The sequence below is a fragment of the Marmota marmota genome, unplaced genomic scaffold (assembly GCF_001458135.2).
Source record: "Marmota marmota marmota unplaced genomic scaffold, marMar, whole genome shotgun sequence".
NCBI classification, from domain to species: Eukaryota; Metazoa; Chordata; class Mammalia; order Rodentia; family Sciuridae; genus Marmota; species Marmota marmota.
This window is the reverse complement of record NW_025999982.1, coordinates 14,354,867-14,373,074: the sequence shown is the minus strand read 5'-3', so window position 1 is coordinate 14,373,074 and position 18,208 is coordinate 14,354,867. Positions and strand designations below refer to the sequence as shown.

At 41.3% G+C, this 18,208-nt stretch overlaps 1 protein-coding gene across 1 annotated transcript in view; it reads left to right on the top strand.

Annotated features, from left to right (window-relative positions):
* Tnfrsf21 (TNF receptor superfamily member 21) overlaps nucleotides 1-18,208 on the top strand; it is a 69,777-nt gene that overhangs the window by 375 nt on the left and 51,194 nt on the right. The window contains exon 1 of the mRNA XM_015487836.2: nucleotides 1-144. This exon is cut by the window's left edge and continues 375 nt beyond it. Coding sequence (XP_015343322.1) covers nucleotides 1-144 — 144 coding nt within the window. The remainder of the gene's footprint in view (nucleotides 145-18,208) is intronic.

The following is an 18,208-nucleotide window of genomic DNA, read 5'->3' as shown; positions in this document are numbered from 1 at the left end:
CCGTGGGGCCACGAGCCCCGGGCGTCCCTGCGAGCCCCCGGCTCAGCCATGGGGACCTCCGCGAGCAGCAGCACCGCCCTCGCCTCTTGCAGCCGCATCGCCGGCGGAATTGGAGCCACGATGATCGTGGGCTCCCTTCTCCTGGTGAGCGCTCGGGGGTACCGTGGGTGGCGGCTGCGCGGAGCACAAGGAGCCGCTCTCTGGGAACGGGGCGGATCCCCCGGCTGCTAATGCAGGAGATGCTGGGTCGAACTAGCTGGGGTGGAAGGGTTGCAAGGAAGCCAACATAGCTGAGGGCTCCTAGTAGGTCATTTGGGCTCTGGGCTCAGCTAGGGTTTGGGAATGAAGACGAATTGTTTTCCTTGCTGTCTGGTTGCGCTGGAGGAGGCGCTAGAGGTGGCCGCCCGGCTTCCTGCGCATTTCAGGGCTTTTTTTCCCTACTTGGCCTACGTCTCACCCTCTACGTCTACCCTCACTCCGACGTCCCCGCAACCCATCCGCCGCTGCTCCTTCTCGAATGGTGTGGGGCCGGAGCTGCAGTATAGGGCACCCACGGCTAGCCGCTTTGTTGCAGCTTCAGTGTCATGTCGGGATGCTACCGCAGTGGGAGAGTGGTACCGGTGCGCGTCGGATTCTGGAGACCTCAGGGTGCTTCCGTTGGGTGCATTCCGTAGCAGGGCACAAGCCGCCCCTTTCTCCATCCCTCTACCATCTTTCTTCTCTCCTCCCACTTGGCTCGGGTGGGTCTGTTTCTGAATAAAACAAAAAATAAAACAAAAACCTTCACTCTCAGGCGCCTTCAAAGCATACCCGCGCGAAGCCAGCCAGCATGCTGGCACCAGGTTGGTGGAGGGGGGGAGGGGAAAAGAGATCTACATAAAGGAAGATTTATTTCCTCCAGTCTTTACCATTTTTCGTTTACCTGTGGTTAGGCAGGTGACCCTGCAGGGTGATGCAGGCTCCTTCAGCACCCAAACTGCATCCACATCTGGGGTGTGCCCTCTGCATAGTCCTCCATCACTTGTCTGACCAAAGCCTGAAAAGATTCTTGACCCTAAACTTACAACTTCCCTGAAAGTCCCTGCCCCTTGTTTCCAATATCTGGTGAAGGAGTGAATTAAATGTACGAACTGGATGAAATCAGACCTTTAAGCCAACATAAGTTTTCCATTCTTTCATCCCTGCATAGAGGATGGAGGTTGTTAGCTAAAAACCTAACAAAAACAAAAACAAAAAGAGGCTATTTTCATGGCAATATTGTGTAAGGGAAAAACAGGCTTGCTGTCTCCATCCCCCAAAGAGCTTGCTGACTGGCCAGCCAAAACCTGCTTAGATCCCAGGGCACTGCTGTTGCTATGGCCTGGGAATTCATCCTACAGACACTCTGGTTCCTTGTGTGTGTGTATTTTAAGGGGAAGGGAGAAACTAAAGAAAAGTTTGTTGCTGTTAGCATTTATAATGAGGCAAGTCCCAGTCTCCCTACAGAGACTCTTTTCTGCCCATTTATTATAATGGCACAACCCAGGTTTGTATCCTTGAAACAAGTGTGTTTAGCAGGAAAGGAAGTTCTTGGGGCACTGAATCTGGATTGATAGTCTGGACATAGAAACGCAGGACGTCCATGGAAACATCTACCCTAATACTGGTAGTTAGATCTGTTAATGGATTTCCCTCTTTAAGGTCTTAGACCCACTACTGTAACCCACCACATGTTTGCCGAGTGCTTCTGATACATCTGAGTATAATAGTCCTCAAAGAGTCCACTCATTCACTGAATTGTAATGTGTTATGCAATATTCATTTATTTGACCTTTTAGCATGAGATAGGTGCTTAAAGCAAGGTCTCAATGTAGTCAAAGAGTAGGGTCTTAACTAACCAAGAAAGGGTCCAGCTCCTTTGCTTTAATCAATAAACTCTGCTTACCCGAATTCGTACACTGGATTGGTAAGACCAGAGAATATCAGTGAAATTTATAATGGGATTTAGAGGCAATCCCAAAGTGATAACCAACACATGATTCCTTGTTCTGGTGCTAACTATAATAAAAAGACTTTGCTTAAACTTATGGAATGGTGGGAGTTTGACCCTGTCATCCTGGGGGATGATTATTGAGTTTTCTTCTTTAGGGATCATCAGGGACTGTATTATAGCACTCAACCAGGGTGAGGAAGAAATCTTTTATCCTTTCCATCCCCACTTTACATGCCCCACTCCTCAGGACAAGATTTTTTTTTTTAATTAAAACATATTTTTTAGTTGTTGATGAACATTTATTTATTTATTTATTTATATGTGGTGCTGAGACTTGAACCCAGTGTCTTACACATGCTAGGCAAGCACTCTACCAATGAGCCACAACTCCAGCCCAGGACAAACTTAATGTGTGAAATAATGATCTCATTACGTTGTCCTGTGGAATTTATTTATTCTTTGGGAATCTTGGATGAATCAAAATGATAGATACAGGCACCCAAGGGAAATATTGTGAGGTACCACCCCACACCAACTACTGGAGGATGTGGGGTGGTTTGATTAAACATTGATTATAGTTTTTAATGGTCAAATAGCTCCCTTTTGGTGTGACAGTCTTTGTTATTGTCATTATTTTTATGACACTTCCTTTTTTTCCCCCTTCTTTTCTTTTGGTACTGGGTATTAAACCCAGAGGCACTTTGCCCCTGAGCTACATACTAAGTCTTTTACTCTATTTTCTAAATTTTGAGAAAGGATTTTGCTAAGTTGCTGAGGGTCTCGTTCAAATGCCAGGTCTGGTTTTGAACTTGTAATCCTTCTGCCCCAGCCTCCTGAGTGTCTGGGTTTACAGATGTAAACTACCTACCACACCTGACATCATGAGTTTTTTTTTTTTTTTTTCTATAAGAAAGGGTCCCACTATTTGCTTAGTGAGACCCCATGTTAACAAACAAGCCTACATTGAACACCCTTTCTGAATGAGACACCCACCTAGGAAGTGGAAATCTAGAAATGAACTGATATTTGTGTCTTGCCACAAAGGTACAACTTGTATGATCTGTAAAACATCTGTGGTCCTCAGTACTACTGTTGGTTCTCACTTGCTTATCTGGAACTGGTGGATAATGTCTTAGGCTCAGGGTAATACACAAAATATGATTGATGTTAAAATTTGAAGTTACCTGAAGTAACTTTGGCTATTAGTCTGAAAAGCTAAAAGACAGCATTTCCAATTTGAGGTTAACACAGTCAGCCCCAGTAGGGAAAGTGACTTATGGGAAGTCAGGAATTGGGAGGAATGGGCATCCCAGAACTTGTATTGGAATGAAGGATTCTGACTTTCCCATGAGTCATGCCTGTAGCCAAAATGTATAGAATGGGTTCAAGCATTCCCATCTGAACTTCCCAAAGGCATATGTTTGAATCTGCCTCAGTCTAGTCCAAAATAAGCAAACCATCCTCCAGTGTATATAAACTACATGAACAAACAAATTCATAAAGAAGACAAAAAGCCGGGTGTGGTGGTGCATGCCTTCAGTGGCTCAGGAGGCTGAGGCAGGAGGATTGCAAATTCAAAGCTATCACCAGCAATTTAGTGAGGCTGTAAGCAATTTAGCAAGAACCTGTCTCAAAATAAAAATATAAAAAAAGGGCTGGGCTTCTGGCTCAGTGGTTAAGTACCCCTGGGTTCAATCCCTGGCTCCCCACCCCTCAGCAAAACAACAACAAAACAACAACAACAACAACAAAAATCTCATAACGAGATGTATATTACCTTAATTAAAGAGGGAAAAAAAACCCCACAAAACTAAAACCAAATAGGCAGAGTTCCACCAACTGCTGCATCACATATTTTAGCATAGCTAAATTTGGTCAAAGTTTGTCAAGCTGGGTATGGGAAGCACAGTGAATGCCATATTTTCTGGGATAATCTGTAGAGAGTGACTTTCTCCAGGTGTGTCTTTGTTGGGTAGGAGCAAGGAATTGTGAGCTTCTCTGCTGGCCCTGGTGAGTAGTCCATGTGGATCTGTTTTATAAGTCACAATGTGGATTCCTCACACTTTAACCTTGCACTTGACTCCATCCTCCAAGATGAGAGGTAAAGTCTCTTTGGAAGCTCCGTTAATTTTGTGCTTGCTCAGCGGGAGCTTTATAAAACATGTAAGCAATAATTGGCTTAAGTAAAGTTTATTAATTTTTTTTTTCTTTTGTGACAGGAAATGGTCAAATGCATCATCAGACTATTCAGGGACCAGTATGAATCGAGTGACTTTTCCTTGCATAAACAGCTATGCCTATTTTCCAGTAAGCGCTAATTCTCTTCTGGCCTTCTTCCCCCAAACAGGCCTGGCAAATTGCGGTGATGCCAGGTCACCAGCAACTTCTTGGCAACCTCAGGTGCTTCTCTTCTGTGAAAAGAGGAGCCAAGATTATCTCTGAGCTTTGGTCACATGTCTAAAGATCATTTGGGCAGACTTAGTCTGGACCATTAGATGTAGATCTGTCTCGATGACAGAATGACAACCAAAGCAAAGCCATAACAGGACTCAGCTTGGTTCCCCAAATCGAATTCCCCTTTAGTGTCAGCAGGAAGCTGAACTTTGTGCCTGATGCAGTAGCAGTTGGCAAGCTTTGGTTCTTTAGGAATAAAGGGTGTGATCATAAATGAATCCTGGCCTTTCTCCAGTGTTTAAATTTGTCAAATACCAAAAAATCAACAGGAATCTTAAATTGGTTTGTCTGCTGCCACCTGGCTTTCCTACCACCTTCTATTTCTAGCCTGAAGCTGAGATGAACAGAACTCAGGCAGAAGGTACAACCTGAGAGGAACCCAGTAGGTGTCAATGAGCATAGGCAGGACCTACAGCTCACTGATGTTTAGATCCACATATCACTGATATTTGATCCAAAGCAGTAGTGACCTGACCATTCTTAAGGGTCACTAAAGGTCACCAGTAAGGTTTTCTTATCAGTGTCCTGGCTTTGGAGAGGACAGATATTTGCAGTGATGGGAATACTGTATACAGAGGAGTCTCAGGCAGGTGTGGGGCTGGGCAGGATGTGGGTGGGTCATCAGGGTGCTGCACTAGGTAGTTTCATCTTCTCTTTAGAATATTAGAAAATTATACCTAAGACTCTTCTAAACAAACAATAACAAAGAAATAAAAACAAAAGGAAAGGTTTATTAAGCTAAGTCACAGCAAGTCTTTGTTATCTAATATTTATATAATTTTCCATTTTCTCCCTCGCTGCCAGAACTTCTTGGTGGCTCTGTTGTTTGGCACCATTTGTACATCTGTCTGTTTTGGGAAAAGGAACATGAGCTTAATGGATTTCGAAGAGAGGTGGGGAGCAGGTCCATGAATCCTGGAATCAAATAAAAGCAGTTGAATTCAATAAAGCTTCTGAGGAAAGGGACAAGAAAATGCCTATTAATGTTAATCATTGATATGGATGGCACTAGTCTTCATTTACTGAGTGCTTATCATTGCTGTTGAGTACCTTCTACAAACCATCTCAGTAAATTACACAAGTCCTCAAGGTAGTAGCATTAACCCCATTTTACAGATAAGGGAGTGAGGTTTAACAGTGTTCTTGTTCCCGCTGTTGGCAAGTGCTGGAGAGAGGATTTAAATCTAGGTCGGTGTGGCTTCATAACACACTGCTCTTTCTGCCAAGTTGCAGGTAGGGGCCAGGCCACTTGAATTCACCAGAATTTTGTTTTCTGTTCATTTCCCTCACAGGAATGATTTTACCAGAAAGTTGAGCATGCTCTGATGAGCAGCTCTGCTCCATGATGGTGCTTGGAAGTTTAGCCAAAACTAGTAGTAAGAGTAACCTGTGTGTGGATTGAAAGGGGAGGCTGTGGAACCACTGGCAAGCATTTTCCTATGGTGTGACTCTGACGGGCAGTGGTGCCATGGTTAAGATGGAAAGCTACTCCTGCAAATTGAAATGTTATAAATAGGGAATGAATGCTTTGCTTTCCTGCAACTTGGGTCACTTTGAAAAATATTTGCTTAGTGAGTAACAGCGTGACATGGGTTCTGCTTAGCAATGTAGTTTCAACTCACTTTTCCTATGTACTTGAGGGCCTTTTAGGAGATTTTTTTTTCTTGCTGTCAGCTTAATTATTTGTATAGGGTAAGTGCATTGGCTTGTACCATCTGTTGTTAATATTTCCTTTGTTCACTTTATTTTAGGTCTCTTAGAAACTGGTTTAACTGTGGGATTTGAATGGATCCACCAATGTTGGGTGTGTGCAGTTGATCACACTTACTGGTAGCATGCTCTTTCAAATATATCTCTTTGTAGATTGTAGGGATTGAGTCCATCAGGGAAAGGCAAAAGGTGAGAGGAAGTTGTTTAATTGCTGGTCCTGGAAAAGGAGTTGGAATTCTGGTCTCCTGAAGAACCTTTGTGACAAGAACATTATCTAATTTCTTCTAGATATGGCCAGCTGTACTTAATGAAAAGTAGGAGAGGTAGGAGGGTTGGGGAGGCAAATGGTAACAGGTTCCCAGAATAATTTTATTGGTTATCATCCAACTCAAGCTCCTTTTTTATGTCTAGAAGTCCATAGTCTTTCCTCTTGGATTTAAATCTTGTGTACCTGTGGTTTTTTTTTTTTTTTTTTTTTTTTTTTTGTGTGTGTGTGTGTAGTTTTCTGTCACTGTGTGTGTGTGTAGTTTTCTGTCACTGTGACAAAATGCCTGAGAAAGTTTAAAGAAGGAAAGACTTATTTTGGCTCACAGTTTCAGAACTTCTGGTCCATAGTAATTTGGCCCCATTCTATGGGCCTGAAGTGAGGCAGGACATCATGATAAGGAGGGTGTTGTGGAGCAAGGTTGCTTAGCACATAGTGGACAGGAAGCAGAGAGAAAGAGAGGACAGGATGAGGAGATACCTTTCCAGGGCATGCTCCCAGTGACCTAATTCCTCTAACTAGGTTCCACTCCTAAAAGTTTTACCTCCTCCAAATAATGGTATCAGTTGTGAACCCATCAATGTATTAATCCATTGATTAGAACCCCTCTGATCTAATCATTTCCCAAAAGCTCCACTTCTGAATATTGCTGCATTGGGGACCACGCCTGTAACACATGAGCCTTTGAGAAACTTTCCAGATCCAAACCATAATACTGGTTCAGGAAAAATTATAGAATGGGCAAAGTTTGTGTGTCTTTCTTTCCTCATGTTCAGGGGCCAATGTTGTTCTTCCACCAGTTTCTAAGAACATGGACAATGTGCTAATCATCTTTGTGTTTCTGGCTCAATGTCCTAACACATAGTAGTTAAGCAATAAATGATTGTTGGATGATTTCCAGAAAGATCTTGCTGTACATTAACTCTTTGCTCATTCTAGACAACTTAGGGGTAGTTGGAGCTTGGGCTAACCCTCAATACTTTGAGCTTCAACTCAAGAATACTTGAGTTATTAAGAAAGAACATTTTAGAACATTTAACTTAAGTTGGTAAACTCAAAGAACCTAGTGGATACAAATTGTCTTTGTGTCCTGCCAATTCAGTTCTCGTCCTTGACAACATTTATGTATGGTTAAAACCAGTGTGTATGTATTTGCTTGTGTTCTGCTTTTCTGTATGTAGCTTTTTGTTGTTGTTGTTCTCTTACAGAGATACATTTGTATTTTTCATTTATTTAATAAAATTTATGGAACGTCTGTTAATGGTCAGGCATGACTAGAATCTGGGTATATGATTGTGAAAACTTATCCACAGTCTTCTCCTCTTGGAGTTCATAGAAGGGGTGATGTTTAATGAGAAGCAGCCATTCATAGAGCAGGAGGAAGAGCATGCCAGCGGGAGGGAACAACATGTAGAACAGTCCAAACACAGGAAGGAGCCCACATGGTCAGGGAAGGGAAGGAAAGTCATTGTGATTAGTGTGCTCAGTGAATGGGGCCTTGGATTCAAGTGGAAGAGGCAGGAGGGTTCCAGATCATACAGGACCTCTGAAGATGTCAGAGAGTTTACCTATGGTGAGGTAGGAGGGACCAGGTGGATTTAAGATAAAGGGATTATCAAGGTCTACTCCCAGGTTCCTATGTTGAGTGTCTCTGGTGGGAAGGGCAGGCTGGAAGAGGAGTGGATGGGATTGGGAACCCCATGGATGTTTATGTGTATGAAGTTTTAGGTGCATGTGATTCACAGCTCAGGCCTTCATGTTCACCATTTTTAAAGAGCCTCACCAGCCTGGTTGGTATGTTGGGCCTTCCTGCTGTTAGGTGTGTGCATTGCTGCTGTTCTTCCACCAAGCAGCAGTAATAAGTTGTCTCTTGACAATTACTCTTTTTCCTTTTGAGTTGTTTCCTCACGGTGTATTCCTCAAAGTGGACTCTTGCTGGGTCAGAGGAGACGAATGAGCAGTTTTATGGCTTTCACTGCATATTGCCAGATTGTCTTCAGGATGACAATTAATTCAGAGTGCCACCAGCCACCCATAAATGTGTTTTCTACCCCACGACCTGCCAGCAGTGGAGTTTTAATTTATTTATGTGCCTTTAACACACGAAATACAAGGTATTTGGTTGTGCAGATTGCCTTTTGGTAGTTGCTAGTTCATGGATGTCACAAATTTATCCGTATTATGATTACCTTGGTAATTACTCATGTAGTTCTTTGTTTCAACTATCGATTATAGTTGTGTTAGTCTCATTTATATTAATTCTTTATATCTTTTTGATTATAAGTTTTATTAGCTGTGTATGGAATGTATTTTTACATTGAACTTTTGATATTATTATTTTTTAAAATATTTATTTATTTTTTAGTTGTAGTTGCACACAATACCTTTATTTATATGTGCTGCTGAGGATCGAACCCACATGCTAGGCGAGTGCTCTACCCTTGAGCCACAACCCCAGCCCCTGAACTTTTGATATTATTATAATTAGTAATATGAACATTTAAGTTTATACTGTTAAATCTAGTTTCTTTTGTGTGTCTAAGAATATTTTTGTTGTTGTTGGAGTTCATTTTGTTTTATTAGTCAAAACTGATCGCTTAACAGATGAGATAAACTATTTGATAACTTTGAATTTTATATATATATTGGTACCAAGGATTGAACCCAGGGATACTTAACCACTGAGCCATATCCCCAGCCCTTTTTTGTATTTTATTTAGAGACAGGGTCTCGCTGAGACAGGGCCTCACTAAATTGCTGAGTCTGAATTTGAACTCATGATCCTCCTGTCTCAGCCTCCTGAGTGGCTGGATTTACAGGCATCCACCACCAAGCTCAGCTGAATTTTACAATTTTAACTTTTTTATTTAAAAAAATTTGTTCTAATTAGTTATACATGACAGTAGAATGCATTTTGTCACATCATACATAAATAGAGTATAACTTCTTATTCTTCTGGTTGTACATGATGTAGAATTACACAGGTCATGTAATCATATATGCACATAGGGTAATAATATCCAATTCATTCTATTCTCCTTCCTATCCCCATATCCCTCCCCTCCTTTCATTCCCTAGGCCCCCTCCCCCTTATTGTTAATTGTAATCTGAATATCAGAGAAAACATTCATCCTTTGGTTTTTGGGGATTGGCTTATTTTGCTTAGCATGATGTTCTCCAGCTCCATTCATTTACCTGCAAATGACATAATTTCATTTTTCTTTAAGGCTGAGTAATATTGCATTGTGTATACATACCACATTTTCTTTGTTTATTTATCTGTTGAAGGTTCTATAATTTTATCTCCTAAAGGTTGGTTTTGTTAACTTTTCTGGACCTTGGTGTCCTATTTGTGATGAAGAATTAGCTCACTGTGTTCTACAGGTTGTTCATGCAAGTTCTTTGCGTAAAAGATTGTATGGGCAAATACATTTGAGAAGGGCTGGGCTCCTCTAATTCCCCATTTCAGTCAGCTCTTCTGCAGAGCCTGCTGGAGCCAGTAATAGGTTGAGATTAATTGTGTTTTTCCAAGAGAAGGTTGTAAAAGAAACATTGCTTCAACTTCAGACCAGGTATGGGTAAATTATCTGTAAAGTGCTAGATCATATGTATTTTTGATTTGGAGGGGGGGCATATGTTCTCTTAGTAATTACCGATTAATTCTGCCTTTATGTGGAAGAAGAAACCGTGTGCAATACCTCGAAAAATGGGCATGGCAGCGTTCCAATAAATATTTGTGGACACTGAAATTTGAATTTCATGTCATTTTGTACATCGCTGAATATTCTTTTTCTTTTGTCCCCCACCCCCGCAATTTTTCAGAATGTAAAAACCATTCTTAACTTGTAGTTTGTACAAAAGCAGGTGAGTGCTAGAGTTTGCTCACTATTTTTTTGTAAACCATAAAATCATTAACATCTTAGAGGACTGGATCAGGGAAACTCACCCTGGGAAATGCCTCTTTAATTGCTTCTCTAGTTTTCTAAAGTGTACTTATTAATAGTAAATTCTTCTCCTCTCTTGTGCTTTCTCATTTGCTATTTACCACTATTTAATTTTAAATCTGTTTTGAAAATTGTCCCTTGTTTCTCTTTTTAAATTGTTGCCATGAATCCTGTATTTTTTGTTCTGTTGTATGCTCCATAATTCAGGAGGGTGTGTTTCAGGATTGCAGCTTTTTAAAATCTGGAGTTTTTGATACACTTCTGAGGAATCGAACATTTGTTATCTTAATTGGGACGTGTTAAAAGATTATCGAATTCTAAGGGAAGCTCAAATATAGTAAGATAATAAATTGGTGAGATTGATAGTTAAAATGACCAACATATATGATTTTGATTCTCAAAACAGTCTTTGAAGAGGAAATATCATTCTTACTTCCATTTTACTATCAAAGAAGGGAGACACAGAAGTCGAGCCATTTGCCAGGGTTACTCATTATTAAGGATAGAAAAAAGGCTAGAGTGTTTTTCCTGCTCTCCCACCAGACACCATATTCTCCAGTCACACCAGCTGGAGATGGTGTCACTTGGTAGTGTTAATTCTGATACCCTCTACCTGGAGACAGCATCAAATCCCACGGGTTGAGGGCTCAGTCCCACATGACTGGCCCCAAACTCAGATGCCATCAGAAAGTCCCAGGTTATGATCTGTGCCTCTGATGGATCAGTTATAAATCAGGATTCCTATGACTCCCTCTTTGGGTTCAATTAATTGCCAGGATGGGCTCACAAAGTTCAGCAAAACACTTATATTTACTGGCTTATTGATAAAGGATATTACAGATGATACAGATGAACAGTCAGAGAGAAGAGCTACATTGGGCAAGGCATGTAGGAAGGGCCGGGGAGCCCAGTGCCCTGGGTGTGCCACCCTCCAGGCATGTATTCAGCTATCTGGAAGCTCTCTGAACCCTGTTCTTTTGGTGTTTTATGGAGGCTTCAGTATGTAGGTGTGATTGATGACATCATTAGCCACTGCTGTTCAACTCAACTTTTAGCCCCTTGCTCCTCCACAGAGGTGGGGGGTGGGTGGGAGGGGTGGAGCTGAAAGTACCAACTCTATAATTATGCCTCAGTTTTTTGGTGGCTACACCCCATCCTGAAGCTGTCTAGTAGTGTCCAGCCACCAATCATCTCATTAGCACGCAAAAACACTCTTATCACTTTAAATATTTCAAGGGTTTAGGAGCTGTGTGCCAGCAACCAGGGACAGAGACCAAATATATGTTTTTATATCCCAGTATCACATTCAACCAGTTCCTAGTAGAGCTGGACTCCAGGTGCACTCTAGGCTAAAATAGTTTTTTTCTTATACATTCATGCTGGAGTTGCCACGCTGACTGGAAAAGTTGGTTTTGCCTGGGTTTATATGCTTTTCTATAAATCCTCGGTGAGTATGGAGTAGCATCTCCTTGTCCATGCTGACTGTCCTGTATGTGATGTCAACTCGCTCACCACTCAGTGACTAAGGAAGTGGGCAGCCTGCTCTTGGCATCTCTATGTGGTAGAGGTCTTAGATATAGCTATGATAATGGAGGGAGACGAGGGGGTGTGGTCCAGTGACTGAGCACAGGGTATACATGCTCTTCTGCATTGCAGATTCTGGGAAAGCAGCATGGGATTTAGTCTTGCCTGTGTTTTTCCTTTCCCAGTGTCCCCTGAGCTTACCTCCCTCTGGTCCTATAGTCAGCACATTCTAACCATGGCATTCTCTATATTCACCAGCTTTAAAAGCAGTCCTTGCTTTTGCCCTGGCAACCAAAGCCTTTTTTTTTTTTTTTAAACCCGAGAGGATAGTAGGAAATCTGAGAGCTGACCAAGTTTATATAACATAACTGGGGACTGTTCTGCCTGTGATTTGTGAAAGCTTTGTCCTCAAAGCATTCCTTACCATATATTCTTTTTCTCCCTTCAAATATGGAGAATTCCAAGTAGACTGTGTCTTGATAGTACTGATTTAATATGATGTTTAAGGTAAAGCTGCCAGAAATTTTGAGAGTATCTGGCTCTGCCTGGCCTTTGCCTTTTTTTTTTTTTAAAGAGAGAGAGAGAGAATTTTTTAATATTTAGTTTTTTAGTTTTTGGCGGACACAACATCTTTGTTTGTATGTGGTGCTGAGGATCGAACCCGGGCTGCACGCATGCCAGGCGAGCGTGCTACCGCCTGAGCCACATCCCCAGCCCTGCCTTTTTTTTTTAATAATTTTTTTTTTAGTTGTAGATGGATGCCATATTTTAAAATTTTATTTATTTATTTTTATGTAGCACTGAGGATCGAGCCCAGTGCCTCACACATTCCAGCAAGTGTTCTACCCCTGAGCAACAACCTCAAACTTGGCCTTTGCCTTTTGGTCATCTGTTAGTATGTTTTATAGCCACCATCACAGGAATAACTTGGTTGCCTTATAATCTCCACAGTAACTGACTTTCCTCTTAAAAATACTAGCTTTATGCAGCATTGAAAAATATTCTACAGCAATCTCCCAGGCAATCTCCTTGCTCATCTATTATGAATAGTGAAAGTTTATCACTGTCTCGAGTTTGCTCATTTCCCATTAAAATATTATTAGTATTTGATAGGGGGAAGAACCATATACATATGTAGTAATCATAAGCTTCAAGGAAGTTTTGTTTGTTTGAAAGATGAGATCACAGAATAAGTATTGTTAAAGAGTGAGTAGGCATCAACATTCTGGCGTGTGTCCGTGCATCCGGGTGCTTCTTGTCTTCAGTCAGGCCCATCCCTGTGCCCTGGAGTGTAAGTGAAAGAGCACAGGTGTGGTTTGGGTCACCAGGGTAAGCAATGAGATTCTGGAAGCCTTTACACTTGCTTATTTACAAAGACTTCTTCCCTGTTTTGGGATTTGTTTTGTTCTGCTTTTTACCTTCTAATTATGCAATATTTATTGTATTCCTACATCATGTATGGTTTGGGATAGTATATGATATTTGCCTCCTTCCTCCATTATTGTTTTTGAAATAAGTGTTCTGAAGTTTCAACTAGGAAGGAGCTTAGCTAACTTTGGAGAATAATCTCATTACGCTGCTTATAATTCTAAGCATCAAGTTAATATAATCTTCTTTTAAAAAATGAGAGGGAAATGTTTTAACTCTTCAGTATGTTAGCTTTTCATCTTAAATACCATGTAGAGGGTAATTCTTGTAAGCCAGCAGTGGTTCTGTTAAAAGTGATGCCCTTGGTGTCTTTGGAGGTGAAGTGAATTTGTCTTCACACTGACGGGTTCTAGGCTACTCTCTCATGTTATGTGACTACACTGCAGAGACTTTGGGGGTTTCTCACACTTGTTTTTATACACTTGCTTATCTTTGGCAACCATCCCTCACCTTTTCATCTGCTGTTTCTAGTTATTCAAGGTCTTCAAATTTATTCATTTAGACAACAAACGCTGGTCAAGTACACTATGAATCAGGTCTTCTGGGGCTTGGATAGGACCCATGTGTAAAAAACATTAGCCTCATCCTTGTCCTCATGCATCCTGTGGTCCACAGGGGAAGACAAACTAAACCCATAAATATGAATGTAGAAAATTCTAATAGTCTTACAGAGAAAAAAAGGGGGTGGGGGAGGTTGTGATACTTTTCCACTGGGGAGGGGCAGGCAGGGATAGCATTCCAGAGGGGTCTTGACTCTGTTAATGATTTTGCATTCCATCCGAAGTCATGTGGGAAGCCACTGAGAATTTTAAGCTGGGTATGAGGATCCGATTTGGTGTGGGAGTTGGAGCGGGTGGTACAGAAAGGAAGAGCATAACCCCAGCATTCACTGTTAGGCTCTCAGAGGAGGTCTGAGGGTTCCTGTGAACTTTTCATCTCTGTATTTTTGACTTTTATTTTGACTGCACAGTGCAGGTATTGGGAGACTTTTGCTATAAAGGGCCAGATGCTAAATCTTTTGAGTTTGTGGGCCATTATGGTCTCTGTTGCAACTACCCAGCTCTCCCACATAGCGTGAAAGTAGCCATAGGTGATACCTAGATGAGTATCCGGATTCCATTAAACTTGTTTATTAGAATAATTGGCTTGTTGGAATTAGTTTGCTGGCCCCTGGCTCAGAGGATGCTTTGCTTATTATTTCCACCATCTTCATTATGGAAGTGGTTGAGCAAGCAAGGAAATGCAGTTGACATGGTTGTCCCTGGCCTTGAGCTGCTTATAATCATTATGGGAAGATAAGTACATACACTTATGGGGCCATCAGTGACCATTACAAGACAATATGTAATTAGGCACCAATATGATGAACAGAAACAGGAAATGTGATGAAGAGTTTGCTCATCTCCTTGGAATCTGGGTGTTTAGGAGTGTGTGGAATTTGGGTGTCTAAAGGCTTCACAAAGAGGGTGGAACTTGACATAAATAATCACAACATAGAAGGTTAGAGTTGAATGCAGCCTAGTGCAAACCTGCTAATAAGTAAGTAAACCAACATCCTGCTGATTTTAAGACAGAGGTTGGAAAAAAATATAAATCTTTTCTAAATCTTTGCCCAGATATTCTTTTTACCCCAGATTTAGTCCACACATGGTCTGAAAATGCATATATGGTAGATTCTTACTAACAGGAAAGAGAATGGAGGGAGAGGTTTCAAGTTATGGGTTGTATTGAAACTTCTTTTGATCTGGAAGAAAGCAATTCTCAATCGATTGAGCAATATGGTTGCATCTGCGGTTGGAATGGGAGAGGAAAAAAAAGAAACTGGGTGAGTTAGAGGGACTTAGAGAAGATAGGAAAAATGTATGCGTTGACAAGAAGGTGATCTCTGTGGGCTCAGGTGGAAGGGCATACTCATTACAGATGAAGAAGTCTGGCCTTAGAGAGAATGAAGTAGTCTACCATTTGGATGTGCAGATTTCATGCAGTATTAGAAGTTGAATAAAGACAAATCACCACACAGTACATATAGCCCGACCCTTTTAGATCAAAAAAAAAAAAACAAAGTAAAACCTAAAGCAACAGCAATAGCGAACTTAAAATATGTCCATATGTATTAGGGGTAGATACTCAGAAAAGGGTCTGGAAATATATGCACCAAAATTAAGTGTGGGTTTCTCTGGGGATTTGAGTGGATTTGAGCAGAGAGTTAAATGTTTTACTGTATATTTTCTAATTGTTAGAATTAATGCAAGAATGTTTATATTTGTTATAAAAATACCAATAAAGAACAACATTAAAATAATTAAAAGTGCCAGGTTGGTTAAGAATCTGGAAGCAGTCACTCTGACAAAGATGGGATTAGGCTATGTCCAAATTATGTCTTAATCAGAGAAGATTAGAGCCAGAGGGGTCCTGGATTAGTTCTGGGGTCTAAAACATAGTTGGGTATCAAAATGATTAGGAGAGCAAAACAAACCACAGCTAAAACAAGCAAATTCTTGGTCTCATTACAGGCTCACAGTGATCTGAGAGTATGAGACTAGGGATATGAACTCTTTTTTTTTTTTAAAGCTTCCCAGGTAGTTTTATTGCTGCATTTGAGGCCTGAGGCTTTGGTGAAGAACCTCTGTTCTAGTATATCTACCTGTGCACCAATGTGAGAATTAAGGATCTTGATCAGGTTGGGCCCAGCCTTGGGTTTTCTGGCCCCCACTCTCCACTTTTCAAAGACTGTGTCTCCTGTTTTCCTTTGCATTAGCTTTAGGTATCATCTAAATTTGTTTTGATATTATATGGAGACCATCCTTAAGCTTATACATACACAGACACACACACACACATACATTTAAGCCTCAGCACCTTAAATATAATTAAAAAACAAAATGGGGATTGGACCTAGGGTGCTTTCTCACTGAGCTACATCCAAGGCCTTTTTATTTATTTATTTTTTAATTTTGAGATGGGGTTTTCCTAAGTTACTTAGGGCCTCTCTACACTGCTGAGGCTGACCTTGAACTTGTAACCCTCCTTACCTCAGCCTCCCGAGCTGCTGGGATTACAGGTGTGCATCACCACACCCAGCTTTAAATGTTGTTTTTAAAAATTGATCCACCTCATCCTCACTACCCATTACTTCACCTGCAGGATCATTTCTAGGAATGATTTTTCCTATGTTTAATTTTCTTAGAAGCCAAGGGATTGCCACCAGGCTAGTGGGAAAAGCTAATAGATCAGGAGTCTGCAGTAAACTAAGAGATCTCACTATAATAACTTCTCTTAGGTGACATCTGTCTCTGTAAAGATAAAGGAGAGGTTGCCATCACTTCCTTGGCGTGGTTCCTCCATCTTTGAAGCATAGATGCATTTAGCTTTTGACTTTAGAATTAAAAGAGATCTTTTCAGAATCATTTTAGGAATTAACTCTCTTTCAAATGAATTCTTCATTTGGAAGACGACTCATTAGCAAATTGGTAAAGTGGAGCTGCTCTGTTTGAGGTAGAGGTAGACAGACATGGAACCTACTTCTTACTCCTTCTTGGTCCAAGAGGAGTCTTATGTGCTGTGTCTCGTCCAGTGCTCTTTTGGGTCCAGTTTGAAAGCCATGTCTCTTTCTTCCTCTTTCCCCTCCATAGTAACCACTGAGCAAATCCAGCCAACCGAAGCCCTCAAATCTATTACTTTCTCCCTGTTTCCATGGCTGCCATGCTAGTCCCAGTCACCACCAACTTTCACGTAGGCTCTCACCTCCTAGGTGCACTTTCTTGTCCACCTCCACGGTCACCTTCCACTTTGCAACCAGATACTTTTTATTCACAAATGTGATTACACTTCCCCCCAATATAAACACAAAATCATTTGTCATTGCATTTCAAGCTAAGATAAAAATTTGGAGTCTCTTCAACTTTAGCTGTGGCCACTCTGATGCATCTTGAGGTAGAGCCTTAGCTTTTTAGTTCCTGATCTGAGCTTCTTTATCCTTCACCTTTTGCTCTGAAATTTCCTCTGCCTGATACCCTCCACTTCTCCCTGCCTTTTCCCCTGTAGTTAATTTCTGCTTCTCCATCCTTGAAAGCTTCTTCAAAACATTTAACTTTTCTGAGCTAGGAAGTGCCTATCAATGCCCTCCCACAGAACTCTGTATTTTTCCTTCTCTACAACAATCTTGGGTTTGGCTGATTACTGGTTTTGTAGCTTTTGTGCATCTCACTTTGGATAGAGTTCTCAAGATTCTGTCTTCAACTCATGGCATGGTGCCTTGCACATACATAGTGGGTCTTCAAGAAATATTTGTCCAGTAAATTCATAGAGTCTAGTTTTTACACAAATCTCACTTCTATTGTTTAGCCCAGGCAAGACTGTGAAAGCATCTGTTCTGTGTCAGCTGGTTTTCAGAGCTGGAATCACAACCTTTAGTATGAGGTAATTTAAAGGTTCATTTTCAGACTCAAGAACTGATAAGTCCACTCAAAGCATGGGCAAGAGTATAGGTGCAGTGGGGTTTGGAGGAAGATTTTCTATAATGCTAGGGAGACCTGGTAATTCCGTAGTCAGGGGTCTGATGGAGAACCTACCGTGCCCTATTTCAAATTTAGAAAAGCATACTCTGGGGGAGATATATACAGCTGTAGGAAGTTGTTTTAGTGAGCTTTTTTGATGCTCTGACCAAAAGACCTGATAAGAACAATTTTATAGAGGAAAAGTTTCTTTGGGGCCTCACAGTTTCAGAGGTCTTAGTCCATAGATAGCTGACTCCATTCCTCAGGGCCTGAGGTGAGGCAGAACATCATGGGAGAAGTATGTGGTAGAGGAAAGAAACTCCCCAGTTAGAACCAGGAAGGAGCGGGAGAGAGGGAGGGAGGGAGGGAGGGAGGGAAGGAGGGAGGGGAGAGAGAGAGAGAGAGAAGAAAGAGG